Below are 21794 nucleotides of genomic sequence, written 5' to 3'. Positions count from 1 at the left end.
TAACGTTACAAAGGTTTGAGACACAAGACTGCAAAGCAGTTCCTCTGGCATAGCTGGCTGCTCCAGCTCCTTTTTTCCCCTGGCTGGTGTGGCCCAGTGGACTGAGCTCTGGCCTGGGAACCAAAGTGCCAATTCAATTCCCAGTCAAGGCACATGCCTGCGTTGCCGGTCAGATCCCTAGTAGGGGGCGCTCTAGAGGCAACCACGCTGATGCCTCTCTCCCTCCTTCCCCTCTCTAAAAATAAATAAAAAATTAAAAAACCCCCACAAAGTGGCTTTTTAAAAAAAAATTAAATTGATTATGAAATGATGAGTTCGGTTTTCTTTTTTCAATTCTTTATTTATTGATTTTAGGGAGAGAGTAAGGGAGTTAGGGAGGCTGGAGAGGGGAGAGACATTGCTTTGTTGTTCCACTTAAGCACTCCTTGGTTGTTTCTTGCGTGTGTCCTGACAGGGAATCGAATCCGCAACCCTGGCATATGGGGATGACGTTCTAGCCAACAGAGCTACCCGGTCAGGGCTAAGGTTGGTTTTCAATATCCTTTATTTCATTTTAAGTTCGTATGATTTAATTTTTCTAAATAGCGGCATTTAACAACCAATTTGGAAATTACGGACAAATTCAACAATTGGCTTTAGCAAACCTGTCTGAGATGGCTCCAGCACACTATTGGTTGTCTTACTACTGAATTGAAATATTTCTTTACATATTCTAGATCAGTACTGTCCAGTAGTATTTTGTGATAGTAAAAACGTTCTATAATTCTGCGCTATCCAAACAATATCCACTAGCCACACGCGGGCATTTAAAAATGTGTCTAGTACAAACTGAATTTTTAGTTAATTTAAATTCAAATTTAAATATTTACATTTAGCCAGTATCTACCATACTGAACAGACCACCACCAGACATAGCAAGAACTGACTCTCCCAATTTGGGATAATCATATCTGGGGCACTAATATGGGGCAGTTACCATATTGTGCATGCTTCATATGTTCATTATAGTTAAAAGCACAGGTTATGAAGTCAAACTGCCTTGGTTCAAATCTTTCAGTTTCCTTCTCTATAGAATGGAATCACAGTGTGTATCTCACAGAATGGTGATAAGAAGTAAGTGAAAAATGTACGTAGAGCTCTTAGTACACTGTCCGGCTGCACTGTTAACCCTCAATAAAGGGAGTTCGTTATCATTTAGCTCTTAATATAAGTTCACTTCTATTTTGGAGCCTGCAACTTGAAAATCTTGTACACTTTGGCTAACACGTTGTTCAAAGAGTTATTATGAGGAGTCACTGAGTCAACACAAATGCTTTGCAAATCAGATGAAATGTCGCTCACAGGTCAGTTATTAACCACTAAAACAATCTTGGAAGGAAACTGCCATAATTTTTCAAAGGGAGAAAAAAAACAACCACTATCGACTACCGACCGCCCTTCTCACTTGACCCTCCCCATTTCTTTAAAATTAGCCCGCTGCACTGCAGCCTGAGTGACAGGCGACCGACCAACCAGAGGAGGCCCCGTCTCGAGCCCACCCTTGAAGCGTCGCCCAATAGTGTGGCGGTAGCTGCCGGAATAGGACCGTTGCGAGGCGGCCGGTTCCAAGTGGGCCCAGGCGCCGGGGGAGGCGGCCTTATACGCGACGACCGCAGGGCCCTGTGCGTACGAGGACTGGAATTCCAGCCGTGGCTACTGAGAGCAGTCCGGCCCAAAGGAACGGCCGGGACTGACCTGTGCCTAGAGTCCATCTCAGCTCGCGGAGCCTGCCACGAGTCTCCGGCGTCCCCTCCGGCGTGCTCCTGGAGCCACTTTTCCGAGCGGAAGTCAGCCTGCGTTTCGGGCTCTTTTGGGACCTGCTCGGAAGAATGGCGCTGCCGGGTGAGGTGTTGCGCATGGCTGGATGGCGGGGCCCCGCGGACTGCACGCCTCGGCGGGTGGGCCGGCGCCTGTGGGAGGCCAGTGTTTACCACTCGGAAGCCGGCCCTGCGGGGTGGTCCCCTTCCTCTGCGGGACAGGGGCATGGGTTCCCGCACTCCGAGTTTGACGAGCGGGTGGGACTGCCCGGGACCTGAGGAAGGTTGGGCGGGGCGGGGGGGGGGTGTGCAGTGCCGAGCTACGGGTACCCCCGAGGACCAGGCTGTGTACCGCGGCCCTGGTTAACTCTAGGTCTGTCTTCACCCATTCATTTGACTCGCGCGGGCTCCCCGGCCAGGAGGCCTAAGAGTGAGCTTTTGGCCAAATCATCCTTTGGGCCATAGCGTCTTTTTTAGTGAAATGGGGCAAACAGACAGACAGACAAAGAAACAAACAAAAACACCTGTCTGGGAGTTTAGAGAGTAAGTAATGAAGTTAGATTTTTCCCGGATGCAAATTTGTAGTCCGCCACGTATTCGTTCTATGACCCCACCGCAAGTTACTTAACCCCTCTGCACCTCAGTTTCTCATCTATAAAACAAATTGGTCACATTGTCTGCCTCATAAATTGCTGTGTCGTTAAATGAGATAATCTCTGTGAATAGTTTAGAACTGTACCTGTCACTAAATAAGCACGCAGTAAAAGCCACCTGCAATGCTAGTTAACAGGTGGTCACTGCAGGATAGAATCTCATGTTGTCTCCCATGTGTACTAACGTTATTTCCAATTGACTGACCGAAGGGAAGAGGGAATCCCAGGAAAGGAAGTAACCTGCCCAAGGTAACAATGTCAGTGGCTTACCGCTCCATTATTTAAGATGAGAGCAATAGAGATTAAAAACAGACTTTGGATTCAAACCGCTTGCAGTTTGGTTCTCAGCTAGTTATGTGCCTTAGGGCAGGTAACTACTTCTGAGTCTCAGTGTCTTGGTGTGTAAACTGCACTCACTTAGATATTTGGGATTTAATGGCTTAATGCATGCAATGTACTTAGCTTATTAGTATGGGCGTACTTGACCCGTATTAAGTGTGCAAATTTTAGCCAAGAAAGTTGTTGTTATCATTAATGGGAGGTGAGTAGATTAGGATTCTGACACAGATTCTATGTTAGGGTAATTTACAGTCTAGTTGGGAAAATACTAGATAGATCTTAGTCATTCACTGGATCTTAATATATTGAGTACATACATGGACAAAAGGCACTGGGGATTCATTCAGCATTAGTGTCTTGACACCTCATTAGCACACATCTTTCTAACCATTAGCAATTCTGGCTTTAACTATGAATTTTAGCCCTACTGACCACTCCTCACCACCTCTACTGCTGTCACTTTGGCTTGGGCCACTGTCATCTTTTACTTGAATTATGGCAATAATCTCCAAACTGGTATCCCTCTTTAGGTCCCAGGTCCTGTATAACCTCAGCATAGTATTGTTTATTCTCAACACAATGATTGTGTTAAAATGTAAGTCTTCTGCTCAGAACTTTCTAGTGGCTCCCACCTTGTTCAGCAAAAGCCAAAGTTCCCACAGTGACTTATAAGGCTCTTCATATTTGGCGTCTGATACCTATGTCACCTTGTCCCTACTTTTCACCCTTTGCTTACTGCTCTTTAGCCATGCTGTTCTTGCTAATGTAAAAAAAAAAAACCAAAACAACAAAAAAACCCCAAACCCCCCACCATATACACTCCCAATTCAGGGTCTTCAAACTTGCCTTCTTTTTGTGCTTATTTCCCTCCAAGTGCCTTTATGATTTGCTCCTTCTTTTCCTTCAAGTCTCTCACAATATTTTTATTTCTTACTTGGCCTACCATATTTAAAATTGAAGCTCTTCTCACATTCCCCTTTTGTGCTGTATTTTTCTCCGTAACATGTTTCACCTTTTAAAATGATAAATAATGCATCTTAATTATTTTGCATGATATTTTTCTTTTCCCACTGGAATGTAAGCTCCATGGGGTTGGAGGTTTTTCCTATAGCTCTGTTTCCTGTTGTATCTTTTAACACCAAAACAATGCTTGGTGCATATTACAAATTAAGTAAATATTAGATGAATGAATACTGCACATTGTAGATCTCTCTAGTGTTTTTTAAAAAGAGCTTTTACATTCTTCAGATTATTTAATACACAGAAGGACTTAAATAGAACTCACCTTCATGCCCCAAGGTAGGCGTCCCTTCTATATCATTCTCCAAAAAATAGTGGGGCGTGAATACCCTAGTTAGACCTGGACTTGAGTCCAAGATTGGCTATGTATAAACTACTCTGGTCCTCAGTTTTCTTATTTGTAAAGTGGATATAATGATTCCTTTCTTAAAAGGTTCTAGTTCAGACTAAGTTTGACACTCTAGACAAAGGATTTAGGACTATTAATGATAGCCTTGTGATTACTGTTCTTGGATGGCACACAGTTTATGACAGCCCATTCAAAAGTGTGTGTGCATGTGTTTTAATGAAAAGTACAGTGTACCACTCCTATAACTTTTTCCTGTTCCCTGAGAATAATAAATGAGAATTTTCTATTCCTCTGTGCTAGGCAGTATGTAACACTTGGAAATATTGGAATGAACAAGAGAAATAGTCTATCCTCATGGAGCTTAGAGTGTAGCAGAGGCATCCGACATTATACTATTAAAACTGGAAAATATAGAAGTACAGGTTGTTATGAGTGGATATGGCAATAATAATGATTTAGCTAACATTTAAATAGCTCCTATTATGTGTCAGTCACTATTCCAAGATCTTTGTATGTTAGGTAGTGCTCTTAACTCTGAGATGCAGGTACCGTTATTAATACCTTTTTACACTTGAGGAAACTGAGGCACAAGCTGACCACATTGTAATTGCCACAGTCACATTGCTAATAATTGGATTTAAATTTGGCTCTAGAGACCATGTTCTTCACTACGTTATAGTACTGACTTGGGACCTAATCCAACAGAGGGCTAATTGGGGGGTTTATTAAGGAAGGGATACTTGAACTAGAATTTGAAAGTAAAAGTTAAGCAAAGTTTAAGTAGGGGAAAACATGAAAAAGTGCTGGGTAGGGAAGAACATGCATCCTTAGCAGAACAGAGAGGAGGCCAGAGAGCCACAGATGGAGGGAGGCGTGAAGGAAGAGGCCCGGTTGAGAGGTGGGCAGGGCCATGATGAGGATTCAGGGCTGGGTCAGTCCTCAGAGTCACAGGAGTAGAAACGGAAATGGCGTGATGGGTCCTGTGCTGCTGGGAGGACTGTCCTTCAGATAGCTGAGGGCAGTGCCCACCACTTCCCCGAGGCTTCTCTCCCGTTTCAGTCCCCCAGTTCCCTCACCCTTCCTCACGTGATTTGGTTCCTAGACCTTGGTGGGCATCATCACTGAACTCTGTGTAGAACCTCGGAATAGTATTGAGTGTGTTTAATAGTCATTTCCCCCCAAGGTTCAAGCGCTGTCCTGGTGGCCCTGACAATCATAGCCAGCGCCCTGGCTCTGACGCCCACTCACTACCTCACCAAGCCTGATGTGGAGAGGCTGAAAGCGTCGCTGGACCGCCCTTTCACAAGTTTAGAATCTGCTTTCTACTCCATCGTGGGACTCAACAGCCTCGGTGCCCAGGTGCCAGATGTAAAGGTAAGGCTTCTTTTGTCTCGGTGGCCTCATCCCTTCACTGTGTTCCTTATGTGTTCTTCATAACTGCCTTTTCCTCATTTGAGGATAACCAAGGTTAGTTCAATATAATAAATACTTACACCAATCTGACAGATTTTTTTTTTTTTTTTGAATGCCTAATATGTGTTCAGGACCTTGTCAAGGTATCACCAGACTATAAAGAAGAGTAAGTCATAGATCCTCTAGAAACTTTTACTGCAGCTCTGAGTGGGACTGTACAATACCACACATACTTGTTAAGTACCTTATATGTGGCGCTAATAAGTAATAAAGGATTTTAAGATGGGAGAGCATTCGGATTTATTAAGTCTCTGTCCCTGTCATCTGGCGGTTCTGATGTGAACCTTTGATAAAAAAAGTACAGCATGATTAAAACATCTCCTGGATATAGAAACAGTTTAAAGTGACATTTCATTCATTATAGTAGCTTCAACAGCTGGGTAAGAAATTAGGGACAGGCCTCTCATATATAATAAGACGTGTGTTAATTTTCTATGGCTGCATAACAAATGACCACACACTTCGCAATTTAACACAATACTCATTTATTAGTTGATAGTTGTATAGGTCAGAAGTCCAGGCAGGCATGGCTGGGTTCTCTGCTTAGTGTCTCAGAGCCAAAATGCAGGTGTTGGTCAGGCTGGGCTCTTATTTGGAGGCTCTGGGGGAGAATTTGCTTCAAGTTCCTTTAGGTTGTTGGCAGAATCCACTGCCTTGTGGTTGCAGGTCTGAGGCTCCCACGTTCTTGCTGGCTGTCAGCTAAGGACTGCTCTCTGCTTCTCAACGTCACCTGCATTTCTTCTCATGTGAATCCCTCCCCTTCTAAATCAATAATGGCATGTTGATTCCTTCTTATTCTTCAAATTTTTCTTAACTCCTCTTCTGCCACCAGCCAGAGCAACTTTCTCCTATTAAAGGGCTTACCTGTTTGGGTCAGGACCGCCTGGATAATCTCGGAATTTTAAGGTCAGCTGACTTGGGGTTTTAATTATGCCTGCAAAATCCTTTCATAGCAGTACTCTATTAGTGTTTAAATGAATAAGCAGGGGATGGAAATCTAAAGGTGACATCTTTCGAATCCTGCCTATCCTTTCTTGGATTAGGATAGAATTGACCCTAAATCTCAGTGGCTTATGACAAAAGTTTATATTTTGCTCCTATTGGATATCCATTATGGGTCAGCTGGGGCTTCGTTCCATGTTTCCTCAGTCCAGGATTTAGCCTGCTGGAGCAGTCTCTGCCTAGAGCTTGTGCAGAGGGCAAATGACAGCATGGCTCTCAAAACTTCTCTCAGGAGAGACATGTGGAACTGCTTTCATCTTTCTCATTTAGTCACCTAAAGCAGATCACATGGCCATACCTGGGTTGACAGATCAGGGGGGTTATACTCCTTCAGAGAAAGAATGTACTTTAGTGAGTGGAACTCCGGAGCTCCTTTGTCTCATAGCTGCTCTGTGACCCTTCCTGGCTCTGGTTTGTCCTTTGCCTTTTTTCAAGACTAATGGTTCTCTTTCTGAGCACTCCGATCCCCTCGATTGGCGGGTTAGGCCACGTCAGTGTGAACTGCTCCTTGATGGAGCCGGTGCGTGTTGGAGCCCTGCGCGTACCCTGGGCGTGCAGCGACGCGGCAGTCGTGCTCACTGCCTTCAGAGAGCTTGCAGTCCGGTGGGAGTCCGCAGAGCAGCAGCTCCCACTTCAGCCTTTTCTTATGGAAGTTTTCAAACATGCACTGAAGTGATAAGAACATATAATAACCTTCTTGTGCCATGGGCCAGTTTGAAAATTTATTCACATTTTGCCACTTTTATTACATTTACTCTACCTTTGCCTTTTTATTTTATATTTTTTCCTGGAGTGTTTTAAAATAAACACCAAACATACCATTTTACTTATATCTCTAATGGGAACTACTTTAACATAGTGACAATCCTTTCATTTTATCTAGCAAGGTTAACAATAATTCTTCAATTTATTTTAATTTCTAGTCTATGTTCAATTATCTAGAATTATCTCAGAAAGTTTTGTTAGTTGATTAGTTGGTTTGAATCAAGATTTAAACAAGCCTCACACATTACATTTGTTGATATCTCTCAAAACTCTGTTTATCTATAACATCGCCCCCAAATCATACCTTTTATTTGTGGAACAAGCCAGGTCACTTGTCCCAGCGAGTTTTCCACATGGTGCCTTTGATTGTATCCTTATGCTATTTTTGAACATATCTCCCTATTTCTTGTATTCCTGTAAACTGATAAGTTAACTTTTGATGCTTCATTATATTCACTGTCAGTTTTCCTGGCAGAAATATTTCATAGGTTGTGCTGTATACCTCCTATCAATAAATAATACATAGTATCTAGTGTTTCACTTGCAAGTTATGATGAAGTTGGATCAGTAGACTTAGGTGTTGTCAGACTAGTCTCTCTCTTATAAATTGTATATATAGGACATTTTTAAAAAAAGATTTTATTTTTATTTTTAGAGGGGAAGGGAGGGAGAATAGAGAGGGAGAGAAACATCAATGTGTGGTTGCCTTTTGCATGACCTTTACTGGGGACCTGGCCGCAACCCAGGCATGTGCCCTGACTGGGAATCGAACTGGTGACCCTCTGGGTCGCAGACCCTTGCCTAGTCCACTGAGCCAGACCAGCCAGGATGACTTTATTATTATTTTTTTAATCCAGTCTGGCAAGTTCTACTTTTTAATTGGGGAGTTTAGTTTGTTTGTGTTTCATGTAACTATTTTGTAGGGTTTAAACATACCATCTTGTTATTTGGCTTCTATTTGTTTATATGGGTTTTTTTTCCTCCTCCTCAGATTATTTTTTAATGTTCCATTCTGTCTCTTCTTTTTAGTTCTACTTATTTAGAAACAATAAATTTTGCTATAGAGATTGTAACATGCACTTTAATGTATCACAGGATACTTTGAATTATTTTGCCACATCATGAATAAGAGAACCATATAGCAGTATATTTCTTTATACTCTCATCATGGTGCCATCATTGTCATAATTTTTACTTTCTTTCAAGGATCACAGCCGTGTGCTGTCGATTGTCTAGTGTCTTGTCTTCATATATTTTTTTCCAGTTTTATAGTTACTTATGGCAGGAAGGTGAATTCAGTACCTTTAATATTATCATGACCCACACTTGTAGTCCCATTTGATGTCTTTCAACCCATTGCAGTGGTTAGTTCTTTTTGATGCTCACAACGTCCCTTTTTTTCCTTGTGGGCCAAAATTTGTGCATGTGTGTTTTCTTTGTTTCTATGTGAGTTAGTTGTTGGTATTATTTATTCAGTGTCTCAATATGTGCCAGGTACACTGGATATTATCTTGAATTAATCATCTTGATTCTGTATAGTTAGAAATATTATCCTGGAATAGAGGAGGAAATGGAAACTCAGGGAAGGTAAGTAAATTAATTGCCCAATGTCTGCCAGCCATCCTCTGAATACCATATGGCAAAGGAGTTGACAGATTGTGGCCTCCAAGGTCAAATCCAGCTTGAAGCCTGTTTTTTTAAATGAAAGTTTATTGGAACACAGCCATGCCCATTGATTCACATAGTGTCTAGGGTTGCTTTGCACTCAGTAAGGTTGAATAGTTATTAAAGAGACTGCCTGCCCCAGAAGCCTAAAATATTTACTCTTTGGCCCTTTACAGAAAGTTTACTAATCCCTCTTTTCTGTAGGATCCATGCATGTTCAGATTTCTTCCTGACAGTTACCCGTTGTTCCTGCCCAGTGTTCCCTTCCTCTGCATGACCATATTAAGGAAACAGATTTTTTTTTCTCATGATCACACTCTTGTAAACTCTCTAGGTGAACATACCTCCTAATAAAATTGGTTTGGCTCAGAAGCAAGCACACAGGCTTCAGAGTCAGCCCAAGTTTTTAATTCTAGTGCCACCTGTCTATGAAATGAGAGTTATAACTTCCTCTTTGGATCATTATAAAGTGAAATCACATTATGTTCAGTAAGTAATTGGCCCACAATAGGTCCTTCAAGTGGTACCTACCCTATTATTGATATTAAAAATATTTTTCTTCATAATTTATGTTATTGAGTTCAGACCATGTCTGGCACAGATATTGTACTGCACAGAAGGTGTCTGCACATGGCATGGAGAACAGAACAAACTGGGAAAGTAGTGGCGTAGTCTTGACTAGTAAAGGTTTTATTTTTGAATTTTTAAAGATTTTATTTATTTATTTTTAGAGCGAGAGGAAGGGGGGGAAACGATGTGCAAGAGAAACATCAGTTGGTTGCCTCTTGCATGCCCCTAGCGGGAACCTGGTCCACAACCCAGGCGTGTGCCCTGACCAGTAATTGAACCAGCGACCTTTCAGTTTGCAGACTGACGCTCATTCCACTGAGCCATACCAGAAAGGGCAGAGGTTTTGTATTGTAAGATGTAGGAGATAAAATAGGAATGTTAAGTTAATGTTAAATATTGGTAGATTTCAGTGCTGGTGCGATTTCTGCTGTTGTTTTTCAAACTTTTGTATAATCACAGGATTCAGTCTAGGGGGATCATGGAGTGAGGCACCTTGACTTTACCAGAGCAGTAACTTGGGAGTTCCACATGGATTTAGGCTGAACACACAACCCCTAAAGGCGTTTTCTGCTAAGCCCATGAGTTTGAGGGTACGATGGTCCGGGCTGAAGATTTAGATGAAGCTGCCCAGACAGTGCCAGTGCATTGTGATTTGGGAGTGATTACATGATTAGGCCAGCTGTGGCTATGTTTATAATCCCCACTCTAAAGTCAGGCTTCTTGGCTTCAAGATCCTGACTTTACAGCTGTGCAGTTGAATGACCTGTGCAGCCTGCCACACCTTTCAGAATCTGTGTTTTCTCATCTGCAAGAGAGAGATAATCATAGTACACAGTGCACAGCTGATGTGTGTAGGGTAGCTAGCATGGTGATGACATGTAGTAAGTATGTAATAAGTATTACCCCTTACTAGAGTGCTTTATATGGAGGAGCGGTCAATGTACATTGACCGATATTTTCTGTTTTTACAAACTGTCATTCCCATTGCTTAATGCCTGATGGAGAGAGGGTGTTCAACAAATATTTGTTGAGTGAATGAGTTGTAAACTTTAGCTTAATGGAAATGAAATGGAAATGAAAGCTCTCTAAAAGTGCCTCTTAGTCAGAAAATACATGGGTTAATTATGTACTTCGTTCTTCTAATCCCTTATGAAATGTGCTGTGTTGATTATGCAGTGTGTGCCTTATAAGTAATAGAAGGAAGAGAGTTGTATGGACGTTTCAGAGCTGTTGGACTTCCTTATTAGGTGTGCACACTAAATACATGCATTGAGAGAAAGTCTCCATTACTGCCACTTCCACGTCATGGGTATGTCCTGCTTCACGTGTTGCTTTGAGCTGAGTAGAGAGAACTCCCTCAGCCCTGCTAGATGCACTGAGTTGGTTGTTCACACAGATAGGTTCTTAAGGGAGATTTTGGTTATTTTGTCACAAGACCTTTTAGCAGTGAAACTGGGAGGAATGGGGTTTAATAAGAATATGAGACTAGCAAGCAGTTCTGAGAACAGCAGAGTGTGGAAGGAGAAGAATGGAATGAGATGAATGGAATGATTTTCGAGAGAATGACAAATTGTGGACCATTGGGGTCCAATCTAGCTTGAAGCTTAGAGACCGGAAAGTTATGAAGAGTGAACATTTTTCATTTTGTTAGTCAGCTACTATATTGTATATTTAAAAAAAAACAAACATATGCTGACTAGTGTGGCTCAGTGGGTTGGGCATCGTTCCACAAACCGAAAGGTTGCTCGTTCAAGTCCCAGTAAGGGCACATGCCTGGGTTGCAGGCCAGGTCCCCTGTTGGGGGTGTGTGAAATGCAACCAATGTTTCCTCTCACATTGATGTTTCTCTCCCTCTCTTTCTCCCTCCCTTTCCCTCTCTCTAAAAATAAATAAATCTTTTTAAAAAAATAAACACATGAGAATGGTGATTTTGTAGATATTATTGCTTAGCTTTTTATAAGAGTTAAAACTAATCAGAGTTTTGTATTCGTTTTAATGAAAATATTAAGTAAATGGGATATATACTATGACAACATTGTGATGGTAGTATTTACATGAGTGAAATCAGGAAACATTAGACAATGTTCACAGGTTGTCAGTCAGTCAACCTAGCACTTTCCCTTTATAAACTTTTAGGAGGATAAGAATAGTCCTTACCTAATAGGGCTGTTGTGATGATTAAATGACATAATAAATATAAAGAGCTTTGCTTAGTGCCTGGCACATGCTGAGTGCATATAAGAGTAAGTATATTTGTTTCCAGTTCAACAAGTGGTGAGTGCTTTTTGATGGCCACACAGTTGCTTGGTTGCTGGGAAAGAAAATCAGACATTTTTTCAGGCATTAATCATTTATGGAGCATCTGAGTGTGCCAGGCATTGTGCTGAGTGCAGAGAAGACAACAGGTACCAATGTAGTGAGACCAGGTGCTGAGTACCAAGAGACCCATGTAATGTGTGGAAAGCACCGTGGGAGTCTCGCAGTGGGTGCGGCTCGCTCACCCTGCCTGCTGAGAAAACTTACTATGAGCCCAACCTTGTATGGGGCAAGTTGCCATCTGTGCTGGCTGCTGAACAGCTTATTTTGTGGGTTTCTGCCATGTCCTAGGCCTGGTGCTAGGCACTGGATTCAGTGTTAAACAAAAAAGAAAGCCTCTGCTCTCTTGGAATATATACTCTAAAAGTGATAGATATTAGTCATGTAACCAAATATATGCATGAATATTTATAACGCTATTGGTAAGTTTTACGAAGGAGAGATAACTGGTGTTACTATAAATAGGGGACTTCTGTAGGCGTAACATGGGGAACTTTGACCTGGTCAGGGAGTGCTTTCCCAAGGAAATCTTGAACTTAAATCTCATTCTATGTCCACTTAAACTACAGCTTCTTGAGGTCAGGAACTTTGTTCATTTTCTATGCTGAGGATCTCCAGTGCGTAGAATAGCACCTGCCATGTGGTAGGCACTCAGTAGCTGTTTGTTAAATAAAGGAAGGTATGATTGATCTGAAGTCTAAAGGGAAAGTATCGGTTAACTGGGAGACAGGAGGAAGGGATTGCAGGCAGAGGGAATAGCACATGCAAAGGACCTGTGCATGTAGGGAGCAGGTTACATTTGAGAGACTGAATGGAGGCCAAGTCAAACAGAGAGTGGGGGAGAGGAGTGAAGTTGCAGAGAAAGACTGGGGCCAAGTCTCAGTGTCGTGGCCATAGGAAAGATTTTGCTCTTTCTCTAAAGAGCAATTGGTTTTAAGCAGCAAGTATTAGGATCCAATTTTTATTTTGAAAAAATTTGTCTTCTGCTTTTTGGAAGACAGACTATGACAGGATACAGGGCAAGATTGAATGCAGAAGGGGTGCAAAGGATAACACCTGGCTTCTGGGTTTTGCTGCGTGGATGGATGGGTAAACCATTCCATAAGGTAGGAACACAGGAAGAGAATTAGGTTTGTGTGGGAAAGATGATGAGTGTTGGTCTTCAACATGTTGACTTTGAAATGCCTTTGAGTCGTGTAGGTGGCCATTGAGAGAAGTCTGGGCTGGGGTGCAAATCTGAGAATTATCTGCACTGAGGTCCTGGATGAAGCCATGAGCATTAATGAGATTGTCTAGAGAGAGAGGTTGGGTGAGAAGTGGGCCTAAGAGCTGAAACTGAGAAGCTGCCAGAGAAGTAGGACGAGAGCCAGGAGGGTGGGAAGGAATCCCAGAAGTGAAGGGGAAGCGGGTGTTTGAGAATGAGAAAGTGATTGGTCTGTCCAGCGCTGAGGAATGAGCACTGGAAGATGTCCTTTGGCTTTTACAGATTGGCAGTCACTTGTGGCGTGATGGGGCAGAAACCGTGTTGGAGGGAATGGGTGTGAGGAAATGAAGACTTAAGCATAGGCTACTCTGTGGTGAAGCTTGGCTTATGGGAAATGAGAAGGTAGAGAAGGATTAGGGGAAGTTTTTCTTTTTTTTTTAAATAAGCCTTCAGTTTTTAAAATAGGTTATAGCAGTTGCCAGTTGAAAGGGAGAAGCTAAATCAGTGAGATGAACAGGCTTCCAGATGGAAAGAACAGCCTGGAGCCTTAAAAGTGCTTGTATTTTAGAGGCAGTGAGTTGGATGCCCAGGGCAGCTGGAGCAGAGTAGAGGTGTGTGGGCAAGTGTGGTGAGAAGCACATGTGGGAAAACTGACCCCGGTTGCAAAGCACCTGGTGTGGCACTCTCACCAGGGTAAGCTTCGATGACAGGACACAGTAACAAAATCTGGTGATATTATGAAGCATAGTTTGAGAGGAGATGGGTGGCTGGGAGCTGTTAATGGAGCAAACAAGAAGGAAGAGAGAACTGAGAGTGAGGTTACTGCCTTTTCTGTAGGACTTGTTTCCTGATTCGGTTCAGGGAGTTGTAGATTAGAGTGGGTACAGGAAATCGCTGATGTCCTTCACTCAGGAGAATGCTTAGGTCATTGGAGTATCAGCACAGGGCACAGAAGGCTGAGGGGAGCAGATAGGAAAATGGGCATTTAGGGGATGCCTTTCAGCCTTCGCTGGGCGTGGAGGGCAGCTGAGTTGGAGTTACATGTTCCTGGGTACAGTGCGCAGTGTCCTCCTGACTGACGCTCACTCTCTGTGCCAGCGGCATTTCCCCAGGCCCAGCCCTGGCTGGGCTTAGTGAGTTCAGAGATTGTTTCATCGGGTCCTGTCCCACTTCTGCTGTTGAAACCACACTGTCAACATCGCGAACTCTGAAGCCACTGACCGCTGGAAACTGTTCACCTTGAATTGTCTGTGCAAAAAATTAGTGTAGACATGATGCTGGTTTTACTTCAGAACAGATCATTTTTAGTGGTCACTTGAGAGGTAGAGGTTGGATAGCTCAGACTGTGGAGCTTGGCTGCCTGGGTTAGTTAGAATTGCAGCTCCTCTATTAACAGCTGAATGAAATTGGACAAGCTACTTTGCTTCTCTGGCCTGTTTTCTTTTCTGTAAGCTTAAAACAATAAGAGGACTGCCCTGGTCGGGTATTTCAGTTGGTTAGAGCTTCGTCCCAATACTCCAAGGTTGCAGGTTGGATCCCTGGTCAGGGCACCTACAAGAAGCAACCAATGAATAAACGCATAAATAAGAGGAACAACAAATTGATGTCTCTCTCTTTCTCTCCTCCACCCAAAATCAATTTAAAAAATTTTTTAAAAAGACAGTAAGAGGACCCAATGCATAGGTTCTCTTATTAAATGAGAAATGCACATAATGCACTTAGACAGTGCTTGGTGCATTTTAGACGCTCAAAAAGTAGCCGTGACCATAATCCTTGTTTGGGTCTCCGTGCTGTCATTTCATTGTTGAACACCAGATGGCAGCAAAGCACAGGGTTTAAGCTTACCCACAATTCCACCGAAAGGATTCCTAGAATAGATTTTCCTTTCAGATGCCTAGTTTGTGCAGTGTGAAGTATTTGTTTCTTTCCTTTCTCTCTTTGGTTTCTTTCAAACTTCTGGTTGAAACTCATTTGTTCTGAGACTCTTTATTTAAATTTTATTCATAAAATTTTTTTAAGCTTTTTTTTTTGGTTGAAGTAGCACACACAGTGAAATATGAGGTAATGTAGAACAGCCGTTGTGAAAAGCAGCGGTCCATCGCGTGGCTCACCTTGCCTTACTCCTGTCCTACTCCCCAGAAGCACCCACTTTCAACTATTTTTATTATCATTTAATTTCGAGTAGCTGAATTTTACATTACCTCAATGAAAATATTAACGATATAACTATTAAACAATATTTCTTGGAGTTTGATATAGTAGAAATAGTATGGATTTTATTATGTGCCTCCTGTGTGCCAGGTATTGTGATGGGGGTTCATTGAGTTTCTGCTCTCAGGTAATTTAGTCATGGGGGCAGGTTGTTGGTACAGTATGGTAAGTGCTTTGGGGGTACAGTATGGTAAGGGCTCTGGGGGACCACTTAGGAGGGAGGGCCCCTGTCCTGTCTTGGGATAAATGTCAGTGAAGGCCTTCTGGAATCACTGGAAGAGGTGACATCTGAGCAGAGGTGAAGATGAGACCGGATTTGGCAGATGAGTAGGACAAGCTGTAGGTGCTCCTGGCAGGGGGAGTAGCTGGGTCTGAAACATAAATGGTGAGAGTGTAGTATGTCTGAGGAGCTGCAGTGGGCTGGCGGGGTAAGATCTTGGAGTTGGAGATGGGGGTGCGATGAAGCTGGCAGAGAGTGTAATGGTCAGCCAGGAGCACATTTTATGTTATATCAGAAACTTTCTATCTTGTTCTGAGGGTAATCGTAAGAAACCACAACAGCAAAGTAAGATGGTCACACTTGTACAGTATTTTGTAAAGCTCACTCTTGAAGCAGCATGCAGAGTAGATTGCATGGCTTGAGACCGGTTAGGAGGTGACTGTAACAATGTGGTGAGGAATGGCAAGGGTCTGAAATAAGGCAATGAAATAATGAGAGGGTGGGGATTGGGTTCGAGAAACAAAGAAGAGATAGACTCAGTAGATTTGGAGGGTAAGGGAAGTTGTCAAGACTGAGTCCCAGGTGTCTGTTTTAGGTAATTGGGTGTATGGTGATGCCTGTACATGAGCTGGACAGTCCAGGTGAAGAAATGAAGGTTTCAAGCTCATTTTAGATGTGTTCAACCTGACTTAGCTTTGTAGACATCTAAATGGAGGCGCCTGTACAGTTGGAATCAAAGGAGCCACTCTGCCACTTACTAGCTTTGATTCCTTCCCTCCTCAAGGCCTCAGTTTCTTTTTTTGTTATATGGGGGCGATACTCTTTACCACAAGGTCCTTGTGTTCGCTCAAAGGAGCAGCATCGTAAATAGCCAGCACAGGTCATGACCAGAGCAGGCAATTGGTGGAAGTGGTTTCTTTCCTTCCTTTCTAGAATTTGCAAGGACTGGAGGTTTGTCACTCCTCCTTTGAAGTCAGCAATTTTGGGTAATACAGTGTTCTGTGGAAAATACTTAAAAAATGAAATCTTGTGTTGCTCATACTTTAAGCCATCATAGACTATTTAGAATTTTGTCATGCAGTAAACACAGATGCTTTTCCCAATCACCATGTATATCACCACTTATCGTTGACTTTTTCCTCTTTTTAGAAAGCATGCACCTTCATTAAGTCAAACCTTGATCCCAGCAATGTGGATTCTCTGTTCTACGCAGCCCAGTCCAGCCAGGCCCTCTCAGGGTGTGAGGTGAGTCCAGATTCCTACATTTATATTTACCTTAAACTGTAAAGTATGTTTTTAAAGAAAGAGGGTCATGTCAGATTTTTTTTTAACAATAAAAATCCATTAGTGAGAGTGGGAATTCCATTCTTGTGATTTTTCTTTTCTTTACTTTTCTTTTTTCTTTTCTTTTTCTTCTCCTATAGTTGCCTCTCTTCTGGGAAGCCTTGCTTTTTTCTTTCTGTTTCCTTTTAACATTTAAAAATGTCTAATGTAAGGAAAGAATGTCCCACACGAGGTTTCTAGAAATCCATTTTATTGAACATAGGAAAACAATATAAGTAGACAGGTGACTTGCAGAATCTTCTCAACTGTTATGTTAAGGCTTTAAAAACATTTAATTCTGGTGTCTGAGAAGACGAGGGGGAATGATCATGTGCCAGGAGGGTAGTGTGACTTAGGCAGTTGCTTTGTGTGCCATCTTTGGCATGCCTGCCACTAATTGCCAGCACCTGTTCTAAAACTCTGTGTCTGCCAATCCTTTCTCAGATCTCTATTTCAAATGAGACCAAAGATCTGCTTCTGGCAGCAGTCAGTGAAGACTCTTCTGTTACCCAGATCTACCACGCGGTTGCAGCCCTAAGTGGCTTTGGCCTTCCCTTGGCTTCCCAAGAAGCACTCAGTGCCCTTACCGCTCGCCTCAGCAAGGAGGAGACCGTGCTTGCGTGAGTCATCATCTCAAGTGCTCCTCTGGCTTCATTTGTGTTGGGTACATCCTGAGAGGTTCATCCTTTGTTCAGCAAATATTTTCTGGGCAACTGCTGTGTGCCAGGTGCTCTGCTAGGCACTGCTAGGTGTATTGTTGCACTAAGACAGGCAAGGTCCCTGTCCTCATGCAGCTTACCTAGACACTGTCTTCTCCAAGCTGCTAGGCTGAAGGCAAATACTGAGTCAGAGCAAGAACACTGCCACGTAGAGACAAAGTTGCCTTTTGAGGTTAGAGGCTAAAGCAGGGGTCGATGATGACGGAGGGAGAATGGAGCCAACGAGCCACGTGGCGCGTGCGTCTCTTGTTCTTGCTGAGGCTTGGCCAGGGCTCGGTGAGCTGTCGGCAGTGGAGTCTCTGCACTGAAGGAGGGCTTATGGAATCCCTTGAAGTAGTGAGAGACAGCACCTGGTGGGAGAGGTGGGTGCTCAGAGTGGAGAGAGTTCTAGAAATCAGATTCTTCTGCTCTGCAAAAGGGTTAAGTGAAACAGAAGCACCTTATAGGAAAAGAACTCCAAGCAGCTTTCCTGGTTATTATAACTTTAAGTGTTGTAACTGATAAGACATTTACCAAACTTAAAAGTGATAATATATATAGTTTTTTAAAACACTGAGGTTCCTCATTTAAACAGTATATATATTTTTTGTTTTCTATCTTCTCCCATTTAATTGTAGCCCCTGAAAGAGAGTAGAGTGGCGGGATTCCTGTTAATTATTTAGTAAGCGGTTGTGGCACAAATTCCCTATGGCAGAATAGTTCAGTCATTTCCCAAGGGTTTTTTTTTTTGTTTGTTTGGTTTTTTCCTGAGAACCATAATGTTTCTAAGTTTGAAGCTCTGTTGAGGGCAGGGGTCACAGTCAGTTGATGTGCTCTCTGTCACCCTCACACCCTGTTTATATTCACATAGCCCGTAATCAGTGACTTTGGGTCTGATACTTTTCCCAGGACTGATGTTTTGTACACATTATCTTTCCATTTCCCTCTGAGCAAAAAGGAAACTCTCCCTCCCTAAAACCCCAGAACAGGAAAAAGTACAGAGAAAATAATCCATTTTGGAGTCAGTTATTCTGGGGTTTGAACACAAATTCTGTTACTTCCTTGCTGTGTGACTTTGAGCAAGTTCCTAACCTTGCTGAGCTTCATATATAAAATGAGACCAATAATCCTTACATCACAGAACGAAGGTCAAAATTAAATAACATATAAAGAGACTAGTGGGCATACAACAAATGGAGTTCCTTCTCTAGAGCATATCCTTCTTAGATCCCTTTCTTAGGGAGCTGATTACTTCCTGGGTTGTGTTGTAGTTCTTTCTGTACTAGATTGTAAGCTTTTTTAGTTGCAGTGCTAATTGAGCCTGGTGCATGGTAGGTTTCCAACAAAGAGTTAATGGAGGCTTAAACTAAACTTTGTGTTTTGATTCTCTTGTAGAAAGCTTACAGGTAGGAAGAGCACACACTTAGGCTCAGATAGAACTGTGTTCAAATCCAGACTCTCCTACTTAATACCTCTGTAACCGTCAGCAGCCTTTTTACCCCCCCACCCCAACCTCAGTGTTTTCATATGTAAAACAGAGCATGATGTCTGTCTTACTGGGTTATTGTGAAAATCCAACAGGCAGGGTGCCTCATATAATATTATTACTAATATGCCCTATTTATTGAAACCTGATATAAATTAGGACGCTTCTTAATGGGCCTTCTACATTTAAGTGGACATATTTTAGGAAATGAAAGTTCATAAACTTGCCTAGAATAGGAAAAAAAAAATTATTTACAGGTTTGAATGAACCATCTGAAAAGATGCCATTGTGTTCTCCCATAACCCATCTTTAAATCATCTGCTGAGGTAGGGTCTGCTTTCTCAGTGCTTGAATGTAGTACTCAAGAGAGAAAGAAAGTACAGCCTGGGGTAAGTAATTAAAGTCAGTGACAAAACTTTTCAAATGCTAAGTGGATTAATTTCATTCTAGAAACTTATGAGGTTATTACCAGCATGATGCTCACTTGTTCCAAAGAAGAGAAAAATGATATTTTAATTGCAAAGTTCTTTCTAGGGTACCCTAACAGTCTTATCTGGGCTCAGCATTTATCATGGGCAGATAAATTCCAGTTTCATTTTCTCAAGTGCATTGTAGCAGCAGAGGTCCCATAGGACTTGTTGAATACTCCAGAGCCTCCCTCTCTGTGAACTGTGACTTCTCTGTTTTCCAGCTTGTCATCCTAATGGAATTGGTTTTCCATGGAGGGAATCTAAATTGTTAAGATCTTGATGAAAGCAGACAAATTCCCTACATTCCCCAACACATTGATTTAATAAATGGTGCTTTTACACAAAGGCCCAATCCTGTCTTGGGAATTAGGGAGCCATTCCTGGGTTGAGCAGCAGTCTGCTCTACCACCAGGGGTCCTCAGCTTTTCTTCTTTCCACCCAGAAAAGCATCATTTATATTTTCTAGTTATTTGCATTAAGAAAGTAGACTCTAATAAAAAGTCTCATGTAAACCTATCTTAAAAAGTTTATCTTTTTATTAACCAATGTCACCCCAATAAATTTAATTTTAGAAAAGTTTATCGCACAGAAATACACTTAGCAGCAGTTAAAAATACATGAATTAGCTATAATAAAAGAATGACATACTGACACGTGCTACAACATGGATGAGCCTTGAAAACAAACTAAGTGAAAGAAGCCAAACACAAAAGAGCATATATTATATGATTCCATTTATATGAAGCATACAGAACAGGTGAATTGATAGAGAAAGAACACAGATTGGTTGGTAGTTGCCAGGGGCTGGGGGCGGGGGGACGAAACTGCTTAATGGGCAACAGGGTTTTATTTGGATTAATGGGAATATTTTGGAACTAGAGAGAAGTAGTGATTGTACAACATTGTGAATTGTTCACTTTCAAATGGCTAATTTTGGTATATGAATTTCAATTAAAAAGTATATATACACACACAGACACACACACACGTTAGTGAGGGTTATCAGTTAACAGCATTGAATGACCTAGTAAAACATTTATTATTTATCAGTTGCACATAACTATGGTAGCTAAGCAGTGAAACACTATGTCATTGATAATAAGAATGAAGTACACTTATATGTACTCATGGAAGGATATATACAATATATTAAGTTAAATAAATTGGAGAACAGTTATCTTTTAGGGACTGGTGTTATAGGAATTTTAACTTCTTAAGTAATGTGTTGTTTGATTTTTGATAAACGTGTACTTTTATAAAAATCAGAAATAAATGGTAAGAAAGTAAAAGAGACTATACTGTGGTTTTGGAACCAAATCTTTTATTCCTTTTATCTTATTTAATGCCTGAAGGGTGAGTGACATTCAGGTCTCCCAGCAGGATGGTGAAAGCACAAGCCATTCAATATGTGTTTATTGAACACTGCCTGCTCATACCGCATTCATGTGATTGCAGAAAAGTTGCTCCAAATTCTACCCAGTAATCTACTTATGTTAATTTTACAATATTTCTTTGGTCTTAGAGTAAGAAAAGCAGAAAATTAACAGCTGGTCAAACTTATGCCACGTTGACCTTGGTTGAATTGAATCCCGTTCTCCCTAAGAGTATCTCTCTTTTAAACCTAATCTAGCTTCAGTGTTCTGTATGTGATGCCATTAGGAACAAACCAGATTTTCAGAGGGAGGGAAACCTGTGTTCCCTCTCTTCTCGGTGCCCGCAGTACTTCTTGTGGGTCCTGTTGTACAGATTGCCTTCTTTCTAGCTATAATAATCTTTACAATGTGCTGGTCTTTGTCACATCTTTCCCAATGAGATAGTAAGTAAGTTCCGTAAAGGATGAGGCTGTATTGTACTTCTAAAGAATAAGAAAGGGATATTTGTCAAGGTGTCTCAATACAAGAAGGAGTGAGTAGATGAAAGGAGACTTGCTATTCATTAGGGTTCTACTTTTTACCTTCCAGAACAATCCAGGCTCTGCAGACGGCATCTCACCTGTCCCAGCAGGCTGACCTGAGGAGTATCGTGGAGGAGATTGAGGTGTAAATTTATTTTGCCAAAGGAATTTTCCAGCTCCTGTCTTTGAAACTCTGTAGAAGAGCCATGCAGATAGACATGCGTGATTTGTTACAGCCAGTTACACTTCTTTTCATATTCATGGCACGCTATGTTCTTTGTATCACAGCAGTGTCCTAGGGAGTACTTGTTAGGCTAGTATACTTATCACATCAACTAGA

General features: G+C 41.9%; 2 protein-coding genes across 3 annotated transcripts in view; one reads left to right on the top strand and one right to left on the bottom strand.

Annotated features, from left to right (window-relative positions):
* MROH8 (maestro heat like repeat family member 8) overlaps positions 1-2024 on the bottom strand; it is a 36325-nt gene extending 34301 nt beyond the window's left edge. Inside the window, exon 1 of the mRNA XM_054573783.1 lies at positions 1735-2024. Within this exon, the coding sequence (XP_054429758.1) occupies positions 1735-2024 (290 nt within the window). The remainder of the gene's footprint in view (positions 1-1734) is intronic.
* Positions 1748-21794, top strand: part of RPN2 (ribophorin II) — a 52515-nt gene continuing 32468 nt past the window's right edge. For both annotated transcript variants that reach the window (XM_054573785.1, XM_054573784.1), the window contains exons 1-5: positions 1748-1881; positions 5341-5531; positions 16733-16828; positions 17351-17526; positions 21522-21597. In XM_054573785.1, the coding sequence (XP_054429760.1) occupies positions 1869-1881; positions 5341-5531; positions 16733-16828; positions 17351-17526; positions 21522-21597 (552 nt within the window). In that variant the 5' untranslated portion in view covers positions 1748-1868. The remainder of the gene's footprint in view (positions 1882-5340; positions 5532-16732; positions 16829-17350; positions 17527-21521; positions 21598-21794) is intronic.

This window comes from Pteronotus mesoamericanus, unplaced genomic scaffold (genome assembly GCF_021234165.1).
Source record: "Pteronotus mesoamericanus isolate MK-2021 breed Mesoamerican mustached bat unplaced genomic scaffold, CSHL_Meso_final contig_25, whole genome shotgun sequence".
In the NCBI taxonomy this organism is placed as follows: domain Eukaryota; kingdom Metazoa; phylum Chordata; class Mammalia; order Chiroptera; family Mormoopidae; genus Pteronotus; species Pteronotus mesoamericanus.
Note: the sequence above shows the minus strand (reverse complement) of the source record. Positions and strands in the feature narration are given on the sequence as shown.